Source organism: Nannospalax galili, unplaced genomic scaffold (genome assembly GCF_000622305.1).
Source record: "Nannospalax galili isolate Female #2095 unplaced genomic scaffold, S.galili_v1.0 scaffold15, whole genome shotgun sequence".
NCBI lineage: Eukaryota > Metazoa > Chordata > Mammalia > Rodentia > Spalacidae > Nannospalax > Nannospalax galili.
This window is the reverse complement of record NW_008337322.1, coordinates 5,334,161-5,352,220: the sequence shown is the minus strand read 5'-3', so window position 1 is coordinate 5,352,220 and position 18,060 is coordinate 5,334,161. Positions and strand designations below refer to the sequence as shown.

Here is an 18,060-nt window from a genome sequence, read left to right as displayed (position 1 = left end):
CTTGCTTCTTTCAAAGAGAATTAAATCTGGCAATATCTTTAAAGCATTTAGGAGTATCACACCTACAGACTAGTTAGTTACACTAAGCCATCCACAGGTACCATGGTTCAAGCACCTTGGTTCTTGGTGATAAGCATCCAACTGCAAGATAAGTGATGATGGTGTCTGATTCTGACCAGAGAAGGCTGATGAGAAACCGAAGAAGGGAAAGATGGTAACCACAAAAGCACCAGAACCAGATGAATGTGTGGAATGTGCTATGTCCCAGGTTGCTTAGTTTGATAAAGAGACTTTTTAAACTTGGTTAACATTTCCAGTCAGAAACGAAAGGAATTATACATGTAGAGGTTGATAACTCAAGGTGGGCTGTAATCTAATGCAAAGAACACATCTGCTTGAAGAACAGAGTGGAGGAAGATGACTTCTTTCTGAAGAGATTTTCCCTCTTTCTCATGGCCTGGGCATCTCCTCAAAAGCATTACCCTTAAAACGTCACTCATCGCCTCTTCGGGTCTGGTGAGTGCTACGTGTACACTGCTTTCAGTGGTCTCCATTGTCAGAAACTGGAATTTCCAAAATTGTTGTGTATTTCACTTTATGAAGATGCATCTGTGTAATAATGGATTTTCTTTACAATTCTAGGCTACTTCCTATAACTCATTAAAGGCCAAATTGATTTAAAGTAGCCTTTCCAAATGGGGAAAATGTTTCTACTTTGGATCTTGCTGAAGCATAGTGCCTTTAAATAAAAGCTAAGAATTTATGCATGTTAGAAGCAAGGGAAGTGCATGGCTTTTAGTGGGTGTTCTTCTATCTCAAGTGAATACTTGAAAACATATATTCTGTTAGAGTGGTAGGTGAAAAATGATAAAAAAAAAAAAAAAAAGAAATCAAAGTACCCACTAGGCTAGCACATGGAACGAAAGCCTTCTTTTTAGTATATCTGAATGTGTCCTTCCCTTTATGAGGGGCAGGAAAGATGGCTCAGCGGTTAGGAACACTGACTGCTTTTACAGAAGACCCAGTTCAATTCCCAGCACCACATGGTGGCTATGAACTGTTGTTCCAGGAGAATCTGACACCCTCTTCTATCCTCTGCAGCACTGCACAACACGGGTGCACGCACATGGATGCAGGCAATAATACACTTGTACACATAAAATAATAAATAATATATACATAATAAAGTTAAAGAAATGACGATGGAATCTCTTCATTGTGTGTAGGTGGTTCCTGAAAACCCAAATGACCTAATAACACAGGTAAAAGACATAATCAAATGTCTCTCAGTTCCAAGCCTGCTCCTGCCCCATCTGGTTTTGTAACTCTGTCAGAAACAAGGTGGAGACTTAGACCACTCTAAAGGAACTGCTTCAAGACTGTTTACACTTGTGTTAGTGGGTCTTATTTCTGCACACATCACAACATGATACAAGGATATAAAAATGTATGTGACACTCTATTTAGGCCTGCTACTTCGGTGTCTTGAAATCAGTTTTCTTCTCCCTACAACCCATTTCTTATTTCATAGGTTCCTTGGCAAGTTTAAATGATTACTAAGTACCAGAATTAAGATTTAAGCCAGGGCTGGCCATGCTAGTTCATGCCTTTAATCCCAGTGCTCAGGAGGCAGAGGCAGGCGAATCTCTGTGAGGTTGGGGCCAGTTTGGTCTACTCAGAGAGTTCCAGGCCTACTGTGGCTACAGGAGGACCTTGTCTCAAAAAAAAAACAAAAACAAAAACAAAAGATTTCCGGCAGGAGTGGAATGCGGAGCAGCGCCTTTCTGCGTCCTCACTTGCTCATGCTCTCTGTTTTGTGCTGCTTGTGCCTTTCCTATAATATTTAGAAAATGTTAAGTGGCTGCTGAAAAGCTTAGGAAGCCTTTTTGCATGGGCTTTTTGCTGTCATGGCTGTGCCTTCTGGCACAGAGCACAGGTTCCAATTCGTGTATCATCAGATCATGCTTCAGAAAGTTCGTAGCAGTTTATCACCTGACTCAGTGACCAAGGGCACATGGTGTAGGAGGGTGCTCTCTCGAGGCTCACCTGTGCTTTGGCTTCTACTCCTCCGTGATAATATATGGCAGAGAATAGCAGAAAGTAACAAAGATATAAACGAGCAAAACCTAGAAAGTCGTCATGAAACTTTTCTTCATAGTTTTCAAATGTGTAGGAAAGTTAACAGAATATTATAATGAGCCACCTTTTCCTTATACCCAGATTCCACAGTTGTTAATCTATCTATCATCTATCTATCCATCCATCCAACTATCTTATCTACCTATCTATAGATTTATCATCTATCATCTATCTATAGATTATCTATCTATCTATCTATCTACTCTCTATCATCTATCTATCTATCTATCTATCTATCTATCTATCTATCTATCTGCCTGTCCGTCCGTCCATCCATCTATCCATCCATCTTATCTATCTACCTATCTATAGATTTATCATCTATCATCTATATATAGATCATCTATCTATCTATCTATCTATCTAGCTATCTATCTTCTATCATCTATCTACCTATCTATAGATCTATTATCTATCATCTGTCATCTATATATCATTTATCTATCTACTATCTATTTCGATCATCTATCTTCTATCATATAGCTATTGTCTATCAATCCATCATCTATCTATCTATCATCTATCTATCTATCTATCTATCTATCTATCTATCTATCTATGTAAATTTATATATAATCTGTACATCTGTTTGGTATATGTGAAATAGAAATCTACACATTTAAATACATTTATTAACTTTAAATTAGTATACATAAAATACATAAAGATGTGCTTTCCTTTATTTTGAACCACTTCAAAGTGACAGTTGTCATATGGCCCAAACTAATTCAGACTTGTTTTTTAAGACTAAGAACATTTTACTTTATTAATCACATTATGATACTTAAGAAAATTGTCAGTAACTCCTTAACATCAATTAATATTAAGTCCTTGTTCCGCTTTTCCTAGCTGCCCTACAAAATCTCTTGTTTACTTTTTTCCTGAACTAGGGTCCAGTCATGGTGCATGGATGAGACTTGGTTGCATCTTTGGTTTTTATTTTAGTCTGGAAGAGCTATTCCACCCACACCCTTTCTCCTATGATGACCTTTTGATACATTCAGGACAATTGCTTTGGAGAGGTACCTGCAACCTGGATTTGTCTGCTTGTGGTATGATTCCATTTATTCCTTTATTCTAATCCTGTCAACTGAGGGTTAGGCTTGTTTATTTGGTCAATTTCAGACTAAATAAATGCATCGAGACTGTTTGGTACATGATGTTGCCTGCTTCATGCAGCCAGAGGTGTGCTAGATTCCATGACAATATTAGTGATCCTTTGGGTAATAAAGTCACCTTTCTAAAGGGTTCTTCTTTGTTATAAAATGGACATTTCTTTAACTCTTTACCATCCCTTTCAAGTATTAGCAAGCATTCCTCTGAAAGGTCTTTGCTCCTTAAACACACATCCAAGTTCAATAGTTGTACAATCTCCCCCATTCTGGATTTCTTTGTATTTTATGGTATGTTAATTTGTTACAAATAACTCTTTTTGAAAGCTTTTTATTTTATGGTATAAGTGTTTTACCGACATGTATGTATGTGTACCACATGGTGTGCTTTGTGCCCTCAGGGCCAGAAGAGGGTGCTAAATTCTCTGGAACTGGAGTTATAGATGATTGTTAGCCACCACGGAGGTGTTGGGAGCCAAACCCCCAGTATCATAAGAGCAGTGAATGCTCCTAACCACTGAGCCATAGCTCCAGTCCAAGAATTCTTCTGTAAAGAACGACTTCAGTTTTCCCCATCTCCTCCTCTTTTGAAGTACTGCTATGAGATAGTGGGGGTTGATTACCCCACTTCTATTGGAGTGAGTAGTTAGTTATTACTGAGCACAACTCTCCCAAAATTGGCTAATGAAAATCCCCTTCAAGCCAGACCCTGTTTCTTTGGTCGTTGAGTGCTTTGTTATGTTAACATAAAAGGACATTTCAAGCTCATTTTATATTTTTCTTATCCCAGAATGCGTTCAGTGAAGGAATCTTGGTTCCAACTTTTAATGATTTATCTTTTCTCATCTCAGAGAGGCCTTTCCTCATTTGATTCTGTATGTAGTTGGGGTTACTGAGTACCAGATGCAAGGCTTCCCAGCATGAGAGGTGCGGCTGAGGTACAGTGGTGAGGATGGACCCTGCCAGGCTGAGGGGCAGTGATGAGGATGGACCCTGCCAGGCTGAGAGGCAGTGATGAGGATGGACCCTGCCAGGCTGAGGTGGAGTGATGAGGATGGACCCTGCCAGGCCGAGGGGCAGTGATGAGGATGGACCCTGCCAGGCTGAGGTGGAGTGATGAGGATGGACCCTGCCAGGCTGAGGGGCAGTGATGAGGATCGACCCTGCCAGGCTCAGAGGCAGTGATGAGGATGGACCCTGCCAGCCTGAGGGGCAGTGATGAGGACGTTGGTGGCCTGCTAATATGCCTTGTCTCCCTTCTTCCCTACCGCGCCTCAGTTTTCACTGTTCATCTACTTCCCTGTGCAGTCTGCTTAGATATTTATGTTTCTAGATGGTACATTTTCAGGTTAAGCCGTTATGGTGTGAAAAAAGGTCATTTCCTGCAGCCACATCAACTGCTTGATTCAGTTGTTTTGATTTTCATATGATCTTACTCAATGCAAGTTTATATTGATGTGTTATTCTGTGAGGACTTCTTTCTTTTAAAGACGTTGTGATGACTCATTATTTCGCTCATTCTTAAATGATAATTCGACTACTGTGTGGCACATTCATCTCAGAGTTTGGTGTACAACTTTTCTCAGGTTTGATATTTTTTATCTGTTGCATTCTTTTTTCTCACTTGTGCAAGATTTAGTTGAGGAAGTCTTCTCTTCATCGTTCCCAACGCAGGGAAGTAGACATTTTCCCACATTGTCTTGGGATAGCTCTCTCCAAATAGAGGATTGCAGTCTTACTGTGCTAGAGAAGGTGGAAGCACAGATCATTCTGAAATGTGGTAAAATCAAGAAAGACATAAAACATGGTAATGATAAGACTACCTTTTTAATATTCTGCACAAGTATTTAAATGAATTGCCTATAATTTATCTCAAATGCTGATATTTAACTCATAAGCTGTGTAATTGTGCTTGCTTTTTTCAGAGAAAATTCATATTCTGTGACCAGGCTAATATGTTCATCTACTATAAACATTATTGCCTATGGTAATAGCTAGAATAAAAATTCTTTTAATATACATAATAACTGGCAGAAGCTCCTGGGACCACCACAAATCATTCCTGTCTTTTGGAGCTTGCTTACAAAAAAATCATAGACATATAAAACCACCAGATGTAACACAGATTGACTTTGAAAACTATTAACTTATTGGACCACTGCTCTCGCTCTGTTGTTACTGTGATTGTTTAAGAAATCAAGTATTCAAAAAGCTCTTGTAATTAGTGTATTCTCTAAGCTTAGTGACCTGGTCTTCTTCTGTGAACCAGTCCTCTCCTATAATTAGTATATTCTCTAAGCTTACTAACCTGGTCTTCCTCTGTGAACCAGTCCTCTCCTATAAGCCATCTTGGACTAATTTTTGTTAAAGGTTAATAACCAGAATAATGAAGCAATTGGTTATTTATGCAGTTATGATTGGCAAAAGTTATTAGAACAGGGATCTGCCCAGAAGCAATGATTAGGTTATGAAAACGTTAAGCAATATTGAAACCAGTTGCAATTTTTGACATTTAAGAAATATTATCCCCAATGCTGGGCATGGTGGCACATGCCAGCTCCCAGGGGACAGAGGCAGGTGGATCTCAGCGAGATTGAGGCCACCCTGGTCCACTTCATAACTTCCACATTGTGACCTCCAGGCAGGCTGGGATTAGGGAGACCCTGTCAAAGAAAATAGAGGAGGGGAGGGGAAGGGAAAGAGAGGGGAGGGGAGGGGAAGGGAGAGAAAGAAGAGGGACAAAAGGGAAGGGGAGGAGGGGAGGAAAGAAGGGAAAGGGGGGAAAAGGGAGAAAGAAAGGGCCCTTGGACAGTAACTCTCCTAACACAGCATATGTAAGTGCTGAGAGGGAGGTTCAGAAAAGATCTGAACAAAGACAGCCTGGGGATACTATCACAGTGATAGGTTGGAGCAGAACCGCCTGTCTCCCAGGTTTCTGGCTACACCTTCCTGACTTAGTGTTTTCACAGTGAGCATTCTTCAGATTTTAGGAGCAGTGAAAGATGGTACCCCAGACTAGGTTGTCCTGTTCTCTAGACCAGATTGTAAAGAATGGAAGGAGATGCATGGGCAGAAAAACACTTGGTGATGATGAAACATTGACGTGTAAACAGGACAAAAAATTAAAATATAATTCCTTTATGTTTAATATACATAACAACTTAAGGTATCAAATAGGCAATAATTATTTTTACTAGAACAATATGACTTCTATCTCACATTCTTTTTTCCATATCTTATTATTTTTATTTTATGTGTATGAGTGTATTGCCTACATGTAGTAAGTACACCTGTATTGAGCCTATGGAGGTCAGAAGAGGGGATTGGATCTCCTGGAATTGGAGTTAAGGACTTTTGTTAGCTGCCTTGTAGGTGCTGAAAATTGAACCTGGGTCCTCTGTAAGAGCAGCCAGTGTTCTTAATTGCCGAGTCATCTCTCCAGCCCCACGTTCATTTTTTCATAACAGGTTTCTCGAGATATTGTTCACAGAAAATAAAATGCAGCCTTTTCAAGTGTAGAGCTGAATGGTTTGGAACATACTTCCCAAAGTGTGTGAACACTTTAATCATCTCCTCATTACCTGTGCCACAAGCCTGTTCCCCTTTTCACTGGGCCTCTCCACCAGTCTCTGACAACCATTAATCTACTTCCTGTCTGCATGGATTTGTCTGTTCTTGATTTTCCATACAAGTGAAAACCTATAATATATAGCCTTTGTGCAGTCTTTTTAAATGTATATTTTACTGAGTTTTTGTGCATGTCATAAATAGGTCTTAATCATATTTAGATCCCTTCCCCCATCCCTAACCCCATGCCCCCCCTTCGCATTTCATCAATTCTTGTATATGTTACGGTCCATCTAGTCAAGCATTCGTACGGCCATATCCCACCCTCAGTGCAAGTTCATCTACTGGAGTCCAGTCAGCATATCTAGAGTCACTCCTCTCAAGATCAACTCTCCCTCATTCAGTAATTTGTGGCCAATAATTCCTTGGCTAAGGTTGGGGCCTGCAGCCCGTTTCCTCAGTTCTGTGCTGAGTTTTTGTCAGATTGAGTCAGCATAGGGTCTTAGTCTTCTTTCATTTAAGACACTGTTTTCAAAGTTTTCAGAATGTAGCAATGTTTCACTGATTGTAATGGTCAAATAATGTTCCACTCTAGATATTCCATATTCATCTACTGATGGACATCAATGTTGTTGTCTCCTTACCCTAGTTTGGTTTCTTTTGCTGTGATGAAACAGCCTGATCAAAACCAACTTGGAGTTGAAAGGGTTTATTTCAGCTTGCAGTACCTTCCTTCATTGAAGGAAGTCAGGGCAGGAGCTCAGGCAGGAGAATTGGGGGCAGGAGCTGGAGCACAGGCCACGGACGACGCTGCTTCCTGACTTGCTCCTCTGGCCTGTGCTCAGCCTGCTTTCTTATAGAACTACCAGCTGCCCGGGGTGGCACTTCCCATATTGGGCTGGGCCCTCCCACATCAGACAGCAGTGGAGAAAATGCCTCACAGACACCCCCACAGGCCACTCCAACAGAGGCAATTCCCCAGTTGAGGTTCTGTCTTCCAAGGTAGCTGACAGCTGAAGTGGTGCAGCACAGAGCTCTTTACTGTTAGGAGCGGTGCTGCTCCGAACACACATGTATGAGTCTGTGTGGTTATATGTTTTCAGTTTTCTTAGATACATATACACAGACAGACAGACAGACAGACAGACACACACACACACACACACACACACACACACACACGCTCCTTACTGGGTTACATGCTAACTTTACCTTTTAGAAACAGTCCTAAAGTTATCTTTTGAAGTGGTAGCACAGTTTTACATTCCCATTAGATATACTGAAAATTCCCACTTTCCCCGTGTCCTCAATAGACTTCCCTTCCTGAGTCTGACTGTGGTCATCCTGCTGGACATGAAGCCGCGTTTCATGGTGCTTTTGGTGCACCTCCTTGGTGGAGGGTCTTTTGAGAAATTGCCTCAGTGCCTTTGTCTATTTTTTAATTAGACTAATACTTGTTTTTGAGCTGTATGAGACCTTTATATATTCTGAATAGAAATAATTTTCATATGTATGATTTTAAAATATTTTCTCTCATTCTGAGGGTTGTCTCTTTTACTTCCTTTTTATTTACATTTACAAGGTCTCCCTGTAGCCTCAGCTGGCCTGGAACTCCCTATGGAGACCAGGCTGGCCTTGATCTCATAGAGATTTATCCGCCTCTGCCTCCCAAGTGCTGAGATTAAAGGCATGTGCCACCACACCCAACTCTCATTTAATTTTTTTATTTTTTGAGACTTTCATCTTAAGAGTATGGTAGTTAGATCATTTCCATGCCTTCCTCTACCCTTCTAACTCCTCCCATGTTCCCCTACTCCCTATCAAATTCATGGTTCTTCTGTAACTATATAGATATATAGGTATATATCCTCTGAGTCATTTAGTGCTGCTCTTATGTACAATTTTTCAGTTTCTTGATAGTGCCCTATGAAGCACAAAAGTTTTATTTCTTGAATCCATTTTCCCCTTTGGTAAATCCAAGGTCACGCAGAGAACTTGTCTGGCCTCCTGAGTCTCAGAGCTTGGACTCTGGCATTTGCATTGCTGCCTCCTTGTTCTGTCTCTTTTCCTTTCCTTTCCTTTTAGGACAGAGTGTGGCTGTATAGCCCCAGGCTAGCCTTGAACTCATGATCCTCAGCAGGATGCCTCAGCCTCCTGAATGCTGGGGTTACAGGCTTGTGCTTTATGCCCTGCTCCATTTTGTTTTCTGTATGAGGTGATGAGAGTTCCTTTGCATGTCTCTCCATTTGTTTTTTTTTGTTGTTGTTGTTGTTTTTTATTCGGGTGTTTTAAACTGGGAGAAAATGTCTCTTTAATGGGCTGCTCCACACTGCTTTCTTACTATTTGCTTCATGACTGGGCAGGGGATGGTTTGACGGGTTGGGACATGTACTGTTTTCATCTGATGACTTCACGCTCACCTCCTCTGACCAAATATCCCTGTATTTTTTATCTCTGCTTTGTTTATTGGACTCTGAAAAGCAGCATCAATGTATGCAATACAAATCAATGTTTTTAGTTTTCCCTTAATTTGAATTCTCACCTCTTCAGCTACAGTATAGAGAATGCCAAGAGCTTCTCAGTCTCTACCAGAAGTACCTGTCAGAACAACAAGAGAAACTCACCATGTCACTCTCAGAACTTGGTGATCCTAGAGCACAGGAACAACAGGTAAGCCATCTTTATTCTGACCCAGAAGACTCCTTTATGTTGGTTGTCACAGTATACATGTGTGTAGAGTACATAAATGGCCTATGAGCTGGTGTCTGCTGCCTTCTTTCCTTTTCCTCTGCTGTTCTGGGGGCCCAGCAATCAGAAATGGTCATTTGAAGCAGGCCGAGGGCCACAGGAGAAATGCCTGATCGGGTAAGAAAATGCACTTTCTCACTGTATAAAAATCAGCCAGCATTTTGTTATCCTTGGCCATTCAGTGTCCTTTTGGAAAATACCAACAGGTTTTTCCTAACTCATAATTGAAATAGGCTGAAATCCTGAAAGCTCAGACTTGAAGATTTCTTGTAAACACTCTAAAGGACACTGCTGTTTAGCGTAGAAACAACTGCCTTAAATGTGTTAAGAGTTTTGGCTAAGAGAATTCCAATTTTGACCCTATTACACATGCAGAAAAGTAAAACCAAACAAAAGAAAACAATAGTAATAATTCTCTTGGGATGTGGTGTTACGCCCAGGTATTACGACCCCCAGTGACCACCAAGGAGTCCAGAGTGCGTGCAACAGCAAAGAGCCTTTATTAGGGCTTAAGCTCCGGCCCTCAGATTTCACCAACACAGCTGATCCGTACTGAGAGCCCTGATCTAGGGTGGGGTAGGCTTTTATAGGGAAGTTTCACAGAAGCCCATGTGTGCCAAGCATCCTTTAAAATGATTGGATGGTCCTATGCCCTGAGTACGGGGAGGATTCTTATTGGTAGGGGCTGCCTTTAGGACATTGGAATGCACTGACTGTTATCTGTGGGGCCAGAAATTTCTGTTTTTACCTTATAAAGCTGCTATATGCCCAGGCTTGCTTGATCTATAGCTAGTCAAAATGGAGTTAGTATACTGCCTTAAGTGAAGCAAATTACAAAGCAGAAAGAAGCGGTTAGATGAGTCAGGGTCCCACAGTGGTTAACTAAAACTAACATAGACAACTTGTATTCATAAATTTAAAAATATATTTTAATGATTGAGAATTTCATGCAGTGGATTTGATCATATTCAGACCCCCTCCTCCATCTCCATCCCATCCTACAATCCTCTCAACTGCATGATATTTTTAAAAGACCTATTGAGTCTAATTTGTGTTCCTAAGTGCTCTTAGATGTGTGGGTCTAAGCGCATGAAGATGGGGATGTGGTTAATTCCAGCCAGTTACTTCAGAGATTACCCTTAACAGCCACATTGATGGTTTTAAATGCTAAAATATGCTACAAGATTTTGTGGTCTCGAAGTATGTGATTAATTAGTATTCATACTTACTGTCCTCTTATGTTTACTCTTTATGTACCTGTGATATGCAAAATACGAAGAGACCCTTAACCTTCAGGAGTTTACATTCTCATGGTGCTGCTGGTGCAGGCAAACTGTTTCTAGTTTATTCAGAACATTGCTCGGCTTTTATACCATTTGGGGAGAATCCCTTGGCCAACAGTTTTAAAATGCAGAGGGCTATGCTAAATTTCAGGGCATCACTGCTTGAGTTTACCTTGTATTAGCTCTGTTCCTTAACTCCTTTTCCCATAGGGAGCTGTTCATTAATGTGAACCAGAAAAGAGACCATTCTGCCTAAGTGTCTTCACCACACGCCTACACCACGTATGCTCTTAGATGATACAGCTCTCAATATGTGGCCAAGAACACTCCATAGAGACTGTCATCTCAGTTCTTTTTTCCCAAGGCTTTTAAATCATTATTTACCTAAAGGACTAGGATTTTCAGATAAACTTTTGAAAGCTAAATAGAGGTCCTAATTTTAGCCATTTTGTTTCCCTGTTTTGAAGCAGCGTTGTAGTAGATGTTGAGTGCTCAACTTCATGTCTAAGGAATTTAACTCAATTTTCTGTTGAAAATTTGCAGGTATCGTTGTTTTTTTCCACAGTTCTTCTGAGTCCAGGGGTTGGCATGTTTCTCAAAAGCCAGGCCTGGTTGAAAGTGTAAGCAATAGTGGCAGGCCCATAGCAGGTTCTAAAATGCTAATATTCTAATAATGCATGGTTGAAATTTTCCATTGTCAGGTAGTTACTAGTAATTTTAAGTATGTATTTATCAATAATAAAGCAATAGAGACGTAAAAAAAAGAAATATCGGGCATGGTGGTGCACTTGTGAGGCAGGGCAGGTGGATCTCTGTGAGTTCAAGGCCAGCCTGATCTACATAGTGAGTTCCAGGACAGCTGGGGCTACAGGGAGACCCTGTCTCAAAAAGACCACACACACAAAAAAAGAAATATCAAAGTTTGGATGGTTTGCTTTTATTCTAACTTGCAGTATCGTCCTTTGTTCTGTTTTCTGGAAACCTCGATTGAGAGGTGGCCACAGAGAGCTGGCAGCTAGTCTTGATGATTTTTTTTTAATATTTCATTTATTATTATTTTATGTGTATGAGTGTATTACCTGCATGTATGTGAGTACACCTGTGTTGTGCAGTGCCACGGAGGTCAGAAGAGGGCTTCGGATTCCCCTGGAGCTGGAGTTAAGGATGATTTTTATTTTTATTTTTATTTTTATTTTATTTATTTATTTATTTATTTATTTATCCATTTATTTATTTATTTATTTATTTATTATTTGATCTTTTTGAGGCAGGGTCTCCCTGTAGCCCACACTGTCCTGGAACTCACTATGTGGACCAGGCTGGCTTTGAACTCACAGAGATCCGCCTGCGTGTGCCACCACGCCCAGCTGTCTTGGTTAATTTTATGATGTTCTCCTTCCAATCTGCGAAGAAGCCAGGCAGCTGTGCGGTGCTCTTAGCCCAGTGCTCTTGAGAAGATGAGATTTCAGGTCTTCATTCTCACACTGCTGCTCGCTCCCTCTGCATGACATAGTGAGGGAGATAGCACAAAACGCAAAGCAAGGGCCTGGCAAGGGAGATGCGAACCTTTCATTTAACAGTGTTAAGGGAGTCTTTACAATCTTAGGAGTATAGACTAGGAGTCAAGACATAGTCACTGATGAAAAAGAAGAGAAACAAAAGCAGCAGCAGAGAAAGGATCAGAATTGTTGACAGGACTCTAGTGGCATCTGTATGAGAAGGCCTAAATTTTTCCCCCATCTGCTTCAGAAATTGGGGAGAAACAAAACTTCCTTAGTTGTTGGTACTTTAGACTTAATCTAATGCTGAACAGTCAATCAACACTGTCACCTTTAACCTTAACCTTAAGAATCAGAACTAAAAACGATACTGCAATGAAAATGTTAGTCAAATATATGGAGAAAGTTCACTCTCTAAAAGAGATACCTGGAGGGAAGGTGCTGCTCGGGGCAGACACTTGCCCAGCATGTGCAGGGCCTCAATTTCCATCCCTAGCACCAAACTGAAAACAGAAAGCAAAAGGTTTCAATTCTCACTTAATCCAGAAAACTTTTTTATTTTTTTATTTTTTTATTTTTTTGCGGGGGGGGAGAAGGGTTGTTTGTTTGAGATAGGGCTCCTGCCTTTCCCTCCCAAGTGCTAGGATCAAAGGCATGTGCCACCATGTCCAGCTCAGAGAACTATTTTTTAAGCCTTATTTTTAATTATGTGTATATGTGTGTGTCTGTATGTGGGTATGCACACATGGCAGGGGTGTTGTCTGCAGAGTCCAGAAAAGGGCGTTAGATCCCCTGGAGCTGTAGTTACAAGCTATTATGAGCTGCTTGATGTGGGTTCTGGGACGTGCACTCTGTCCTCTGCAAGAGAAATGAATGCTCTTAACTTCTGAACACTCTTTCTAGCTCCCAGAGAACCTTTTAAAACCATATTTTCAGCAAGTAGCTGGTGGTCAGGTTCTAAATTGTCTTGAAGAAAAAAAAAAACAGTGAAAATGAAACTGTGAGTTAAAGGACATTTCTGTTTGAACCTAGAAAGGGAAATAAGTTTATTTTTGAATAAGGAAGAGGGGATAGTCACTTTGATTTCTTTGTTTTCTGGTTTGTTTTTTGTGCTTGGCTTCTCTAACCTGAATAAAGGTGAGTATCTTTTCTTTCCTTCTGGAAACTGGGTAACTTTGTTCAGGTTTACTTCCAGTAGAAAGAGTCACTGTGGTGACTGGGAGCATGAATGGTTACTGACCTGACTCTCCCTTTCTGTCCCCTAACCCTTTCTGAAGTTAGACGTGCGTCATGTGGTGACAGCTAGCCTATGCCCATCTCTGCAGAGCACCTTCTTATTTTATAATTATTGTTCATTTATTTACCTCCGTCATCTAGCTTTTTTGAAAACGGACATTCTGTCACATTGATGTGACCGAGCCTGATACAAGGATAAGAGCAATCTCAAGTGTGCTAATGATATGTCTCAGTGTCCCAGAAAAACAAAAAGCCAAACAAACACAGTAGATGACGAGAAAGAATAAAGATTAAGGCAAGAATGGTGAAATAGAGACTAAAATAACAATTCATAGGATCAGAGTTGGTTCTTTAGAAAGATAAATGAGATTGACAAATGTCTAGCCAAACTAAAGAAAAGACCCAAAATAACAAAATGAGAGATGAAAAGAAAATTGTTAGCATAGACCTCAGTGAAATCCAGAAAACCATTAGGAAATACTTTAAAAACTTATATTCCAAGGAAAGATATCTCCTGTCTGGCATTGTTTCTTGTTATGTAGCCTTTAGTGATACACATGGACTCTTAAATAATTATATTGATCCCTTTAATCTTTGGTTATACTTTCCTTTTGGGTGTTTAAGACACCTTCCTGGCTCCTGTCCAAGATGGCACAGAAAATCCCCTCCATCCGCAGTTAAATCTCCACAGTCAATTCTCTGCAGCAGGCCCTGCCCCTCAGAGGAAACAGGACCCCTGTCCTCCGCTCTTACAATCTTTCCGCCAATCTTCTGCTAAGGTCCCTGAGCCTTGGAGGGGGTGACGGATGTAGGGCGATTTCTCTTGTATCATGGCAAGATAGTGACTTCTTTGGCTTCTCCATTACTCATCTTTAAAGCTGTGGCCGTTGATTTATCTCAGTGGTGTTTCTTCTACTATAAAGACAATAGAAGGAAGTAGACACATCTGAACAAACACAAATGTAAATACAAATGCCTAGAAGATATCTTAGTAGGAGTACTATATTCATTAAACAGTATACTTGTCCCCTCTAGGGCCTGTAACCTTTCTCGACACAAGGCATTGGCCTGGTCTACAGCATCAGATGTGTGTTCCACCCCTAGGAGTGGGCCTTATCCTATTAGAAATTTGTCAGTTGTACATAATGTTGGTCAAGCCATAATTGCACTTGCAGGCATTGTGTGGCATGTCTGTAGTGTGCAGCACATGGGGTCCATTGTTGAGTAGAATCATAGGGGATCCTTTCTTCCCCAACCATCTGCATAGTGCCTTCTGGCAATATGAACATCAACCATCCAGCAGCATGGAGTTTTTTGGCTTAGTCTCAGCTCCATCTCTTCTCCCCTGCTCACATCATGCAGTGTCTTCAGCAATGTGGCCTTACTGACCTTTCTAGTGTACAACCAACATTAGTGGCAATAGCCTTGGTGAATTTTAGGACCTATAGGATCTCTCTCTGACCAACAGCTCATAGGGGGCAACCCACCCCTGGTACTGTAGATTTTCTTAATAGTTGTATAGTTTGGGAGCCTCTGTTTTATCTTACCCAACCATAAAACTCCCAAGACTCTTACAGATATAGCTGGCCTTTGTTTCTTCAGGTATCTTTCAAATGGGTTTCACATCTGTAGAACACTCGAAGGAAGGTTAACATCATATATTAAATCAATCATAGACAAGGTCTAACACAGCATGGAAAGGTATTGTCCATTTGTGTTAACTGTTTCTCCATAGATCCTTGTTAGGTACCATAGCATGGGTATGAGGTATTAATTGGATAGTTCTTTACGATCTTTAGTTATTCCTTTGGAGTCATTTTGCACATGGGGGATTTTACGTGGAGTCTCTTTGTATTCTTTTATTCTTGATACACTTAAAGGTGTGGGCCCCCGTTGCCTGACCCTGCACTGGGCTAAGGAGGCAGGGGGTTTCTCTTGTTCCCGCTGCACCTGTTGGTTCCGAGTCAGGCCCTGGGTCTGCCTCCTGATTGTAGCCATAGCTGCCATTTCTCCATTGGACCACATCTGGCTGCTGGGGGAGAACTTGGTGGGAAAAACTGCTTCCACCCCTAGTATAGCCTTTATCAGAAGCAAAATCCATCTTATTTAATCCTTGGGGATTCTTAACCACCCCTGGGACAGTTTTTGTCCTTTGAATGCCTTTTGTAAACTGTTCTTCTGGTTTTAAAGCATTCCAGAAACTCCTTAGTACCGAATTTGGTTTTCTATCAATTTTTTTTCTCTGGTAATTTGGGCTTGGCATAAGTCTTGCCACATTTGTCTTTGAGAAACCCAAATGGACCATTTCTTCTGTCTGGTCTTTTTTATATCTCTTATATGGTGTTCTGTTATTCTACAGACACATTTTACATGCTGGTCCGAATCATTTAGATTTGCTAAAGCCTCTCTCACTTTACAAAGATCCTGTCCCATTAAAGGACTTAGCAAAACCATTAAAGCCCCATACCATTCTTGAGGTCCCAGTTGAATTAAGCTTTCCTTCATATCTCTGGTGAACACAGTCTTATCTGGCCCAGTGAACTGGACCTTATATATTGATTTTCTCATATCTAGTTCTCTCAGTAATGCCTGCTCCTCCTTTATAGTCCTCCAGCACCTGCTAATCATGTTGCTCTCCCTTGGTGATGACCATGTATCTTTAATGCCTTCAACCAGCCACCCCATTAAGGACTGCTCCCCTTGCATTGGCCTAGGTTGAACAGCCTATATCGCAAGGACGGATGGGTGGTTATATAACTCAGTTGTGAAGCTTCTGAAGGACTTAGACTGATGTCATTTGCTCCCAAGTCCCACGCTCTCACAAACCATGTGGTTAGGGGCCCTTTGCTTGCTTGTAGGTTTTTCCTAGTTTTAACAGTTCCAGTGTGGAGTATTTCCTAGCTACAGCCCTGTTAGATTTTTTTTTTTCCTTTTTGTATCAAAGGTTGAATCTGAGGGGAAGCTTTAGCTCCTTTTATTTATAGGTCATCTCTTTTTTTTTTTTTTTTTTTTTTTAACTATTATCTGTCTTTTCCTCTGAGTCCTTGGACCTTACACAAGTTAGAGTGTCTTGCTTTGTTCTCTCTCAGGCTCTGTAACTGGATCTGCCAGGACCTCCCTGGCCTTTTCAGCTTCCCCTTTCTTGGGCAAATCTTTTTTTATGCCGAGTGGCCATACCCCCTCTCTAGGCTCTCCTCTTGTGTTGACAGTCCATAGCAACAATTTTTCTAATTCTTCTATAACCTTCAACAAATCTTCACCTACCCGCAACATACCCCCACATTTACAACACACCTGTGGCCCACGCTTCTTTGCTTCTTTGTGGCTGGCCTCTTTTTAGTTACAGATTTTATAATCCCATTTTATAAACTGTGTGCCTATTGCTAACCCCATTAAGCCTATGGGGTTTGATTGGCCTCTCCCCTGGGTTCCTGGCAGCTGCTCCTGGATTTGGGAATCAGGGCCCAGCTGACCCTCTGCAACAGCACTGCTTCCCCAAATGCACATCCCCAAGGCTGTAGTTCATTTATCCAGGCCGGACTATGCCAGTTTTGTCCCACTAAATTTTCACCTTCCCGCTGTCTGTTAGACCCACCCTCACTTTCTTCAGGGTCTCTTTCTCAGGGCGCTATCAGACAAACCATATAACATATCTTTATGTGAATTTATTATACTTTATACCATTGAGGGGAGGGGAAGTAACTTACAAAGAAAGGAACACCTGGTGCCCAGCTCTGCACGTGGCTCAGAGCCCACCCTTCAGATCACGAGACTCCCATTCCAGATCACTCCCGCAGCCTGCCCATCATCACTGCTAGTTTTCACCCATGCCTCATGGACCTGAAGTCTTGTCCCCAGTCCCCCGCTGCGCGCCTTCCTGGCTTCTGTTCTGAGATGGCACAGAAAAACCCCTCCCTCCACAGCTAACTGTCCACAGTCAATTCTCTGCAGCAGGCCCTGCCCCTCAGAAGAAACAGGCTGCTTAGGACACAGGTATTAAAAACATACATTGGAAAAAAGCATTCAAGAGTGAAGTTGAATATGTATCCCTCACTGTGAACAAGACAGTTCAAAATGGATCAAAGGCCTTAAATAGAACCTGAAACACTGAACCTACTAAAGGAAAACAGTAGAAACAGTTTAGGTTACAAGCATAGGCAAGAACTTCTGAGGACTCTGATAGTGCAGGAAATGACCTGTGGAACTGAATGAGATTTGAAAGCTTCTGCACAGCAAATCAAACTATCATTAAAGTGAAGAGACAAGCCTACAAAATGGGAGAAAAGGTTTGCCACTTATACTTCTAAGAGGACTAATATCTAGACTGTGTCTAGAACTGCAAAATTAAAACACCAAGAATTAAAGTTTTTCAATCAATAAATGGGCTAATGAACTGAACAGAAATTTAAATCTACTTTGAGATTCCGCATTACCCCAGTCAGAATGGTTATCATCCAAAAAAAAAAAAGAAAAAAG

General features: G+C 41.1%; 1 protein-coding gene across 4 annotated transcripts in view; it reads left to right on the top strand.

Moving 5' to 3' along the window:
- The window catches only part of Kiaa1328 (KIAA1328 ortholog), a 335,550-nt gene that overhangs the window by 89,601 nt on the left and 227,889 nt on the right, over window positions 1-18,060 (top strand). For 3 of the 4 annotated variants that reach the window (XM_008832505.3, XM_008832506.3, XM_029563283.1), the window contains exon 6: window positions 9,361-9,488. In XM_008832505.3, the coding sequence (XP_008830727.1) occupies window positions 9,361-9,488 (128 nt within the window). The remainder of the gene's footprint in view (window positions 1-9,360; window positions 9,489-18,060) is intronic. The other variant, XM_029563282.1, reaches the window with a different exon arrangement.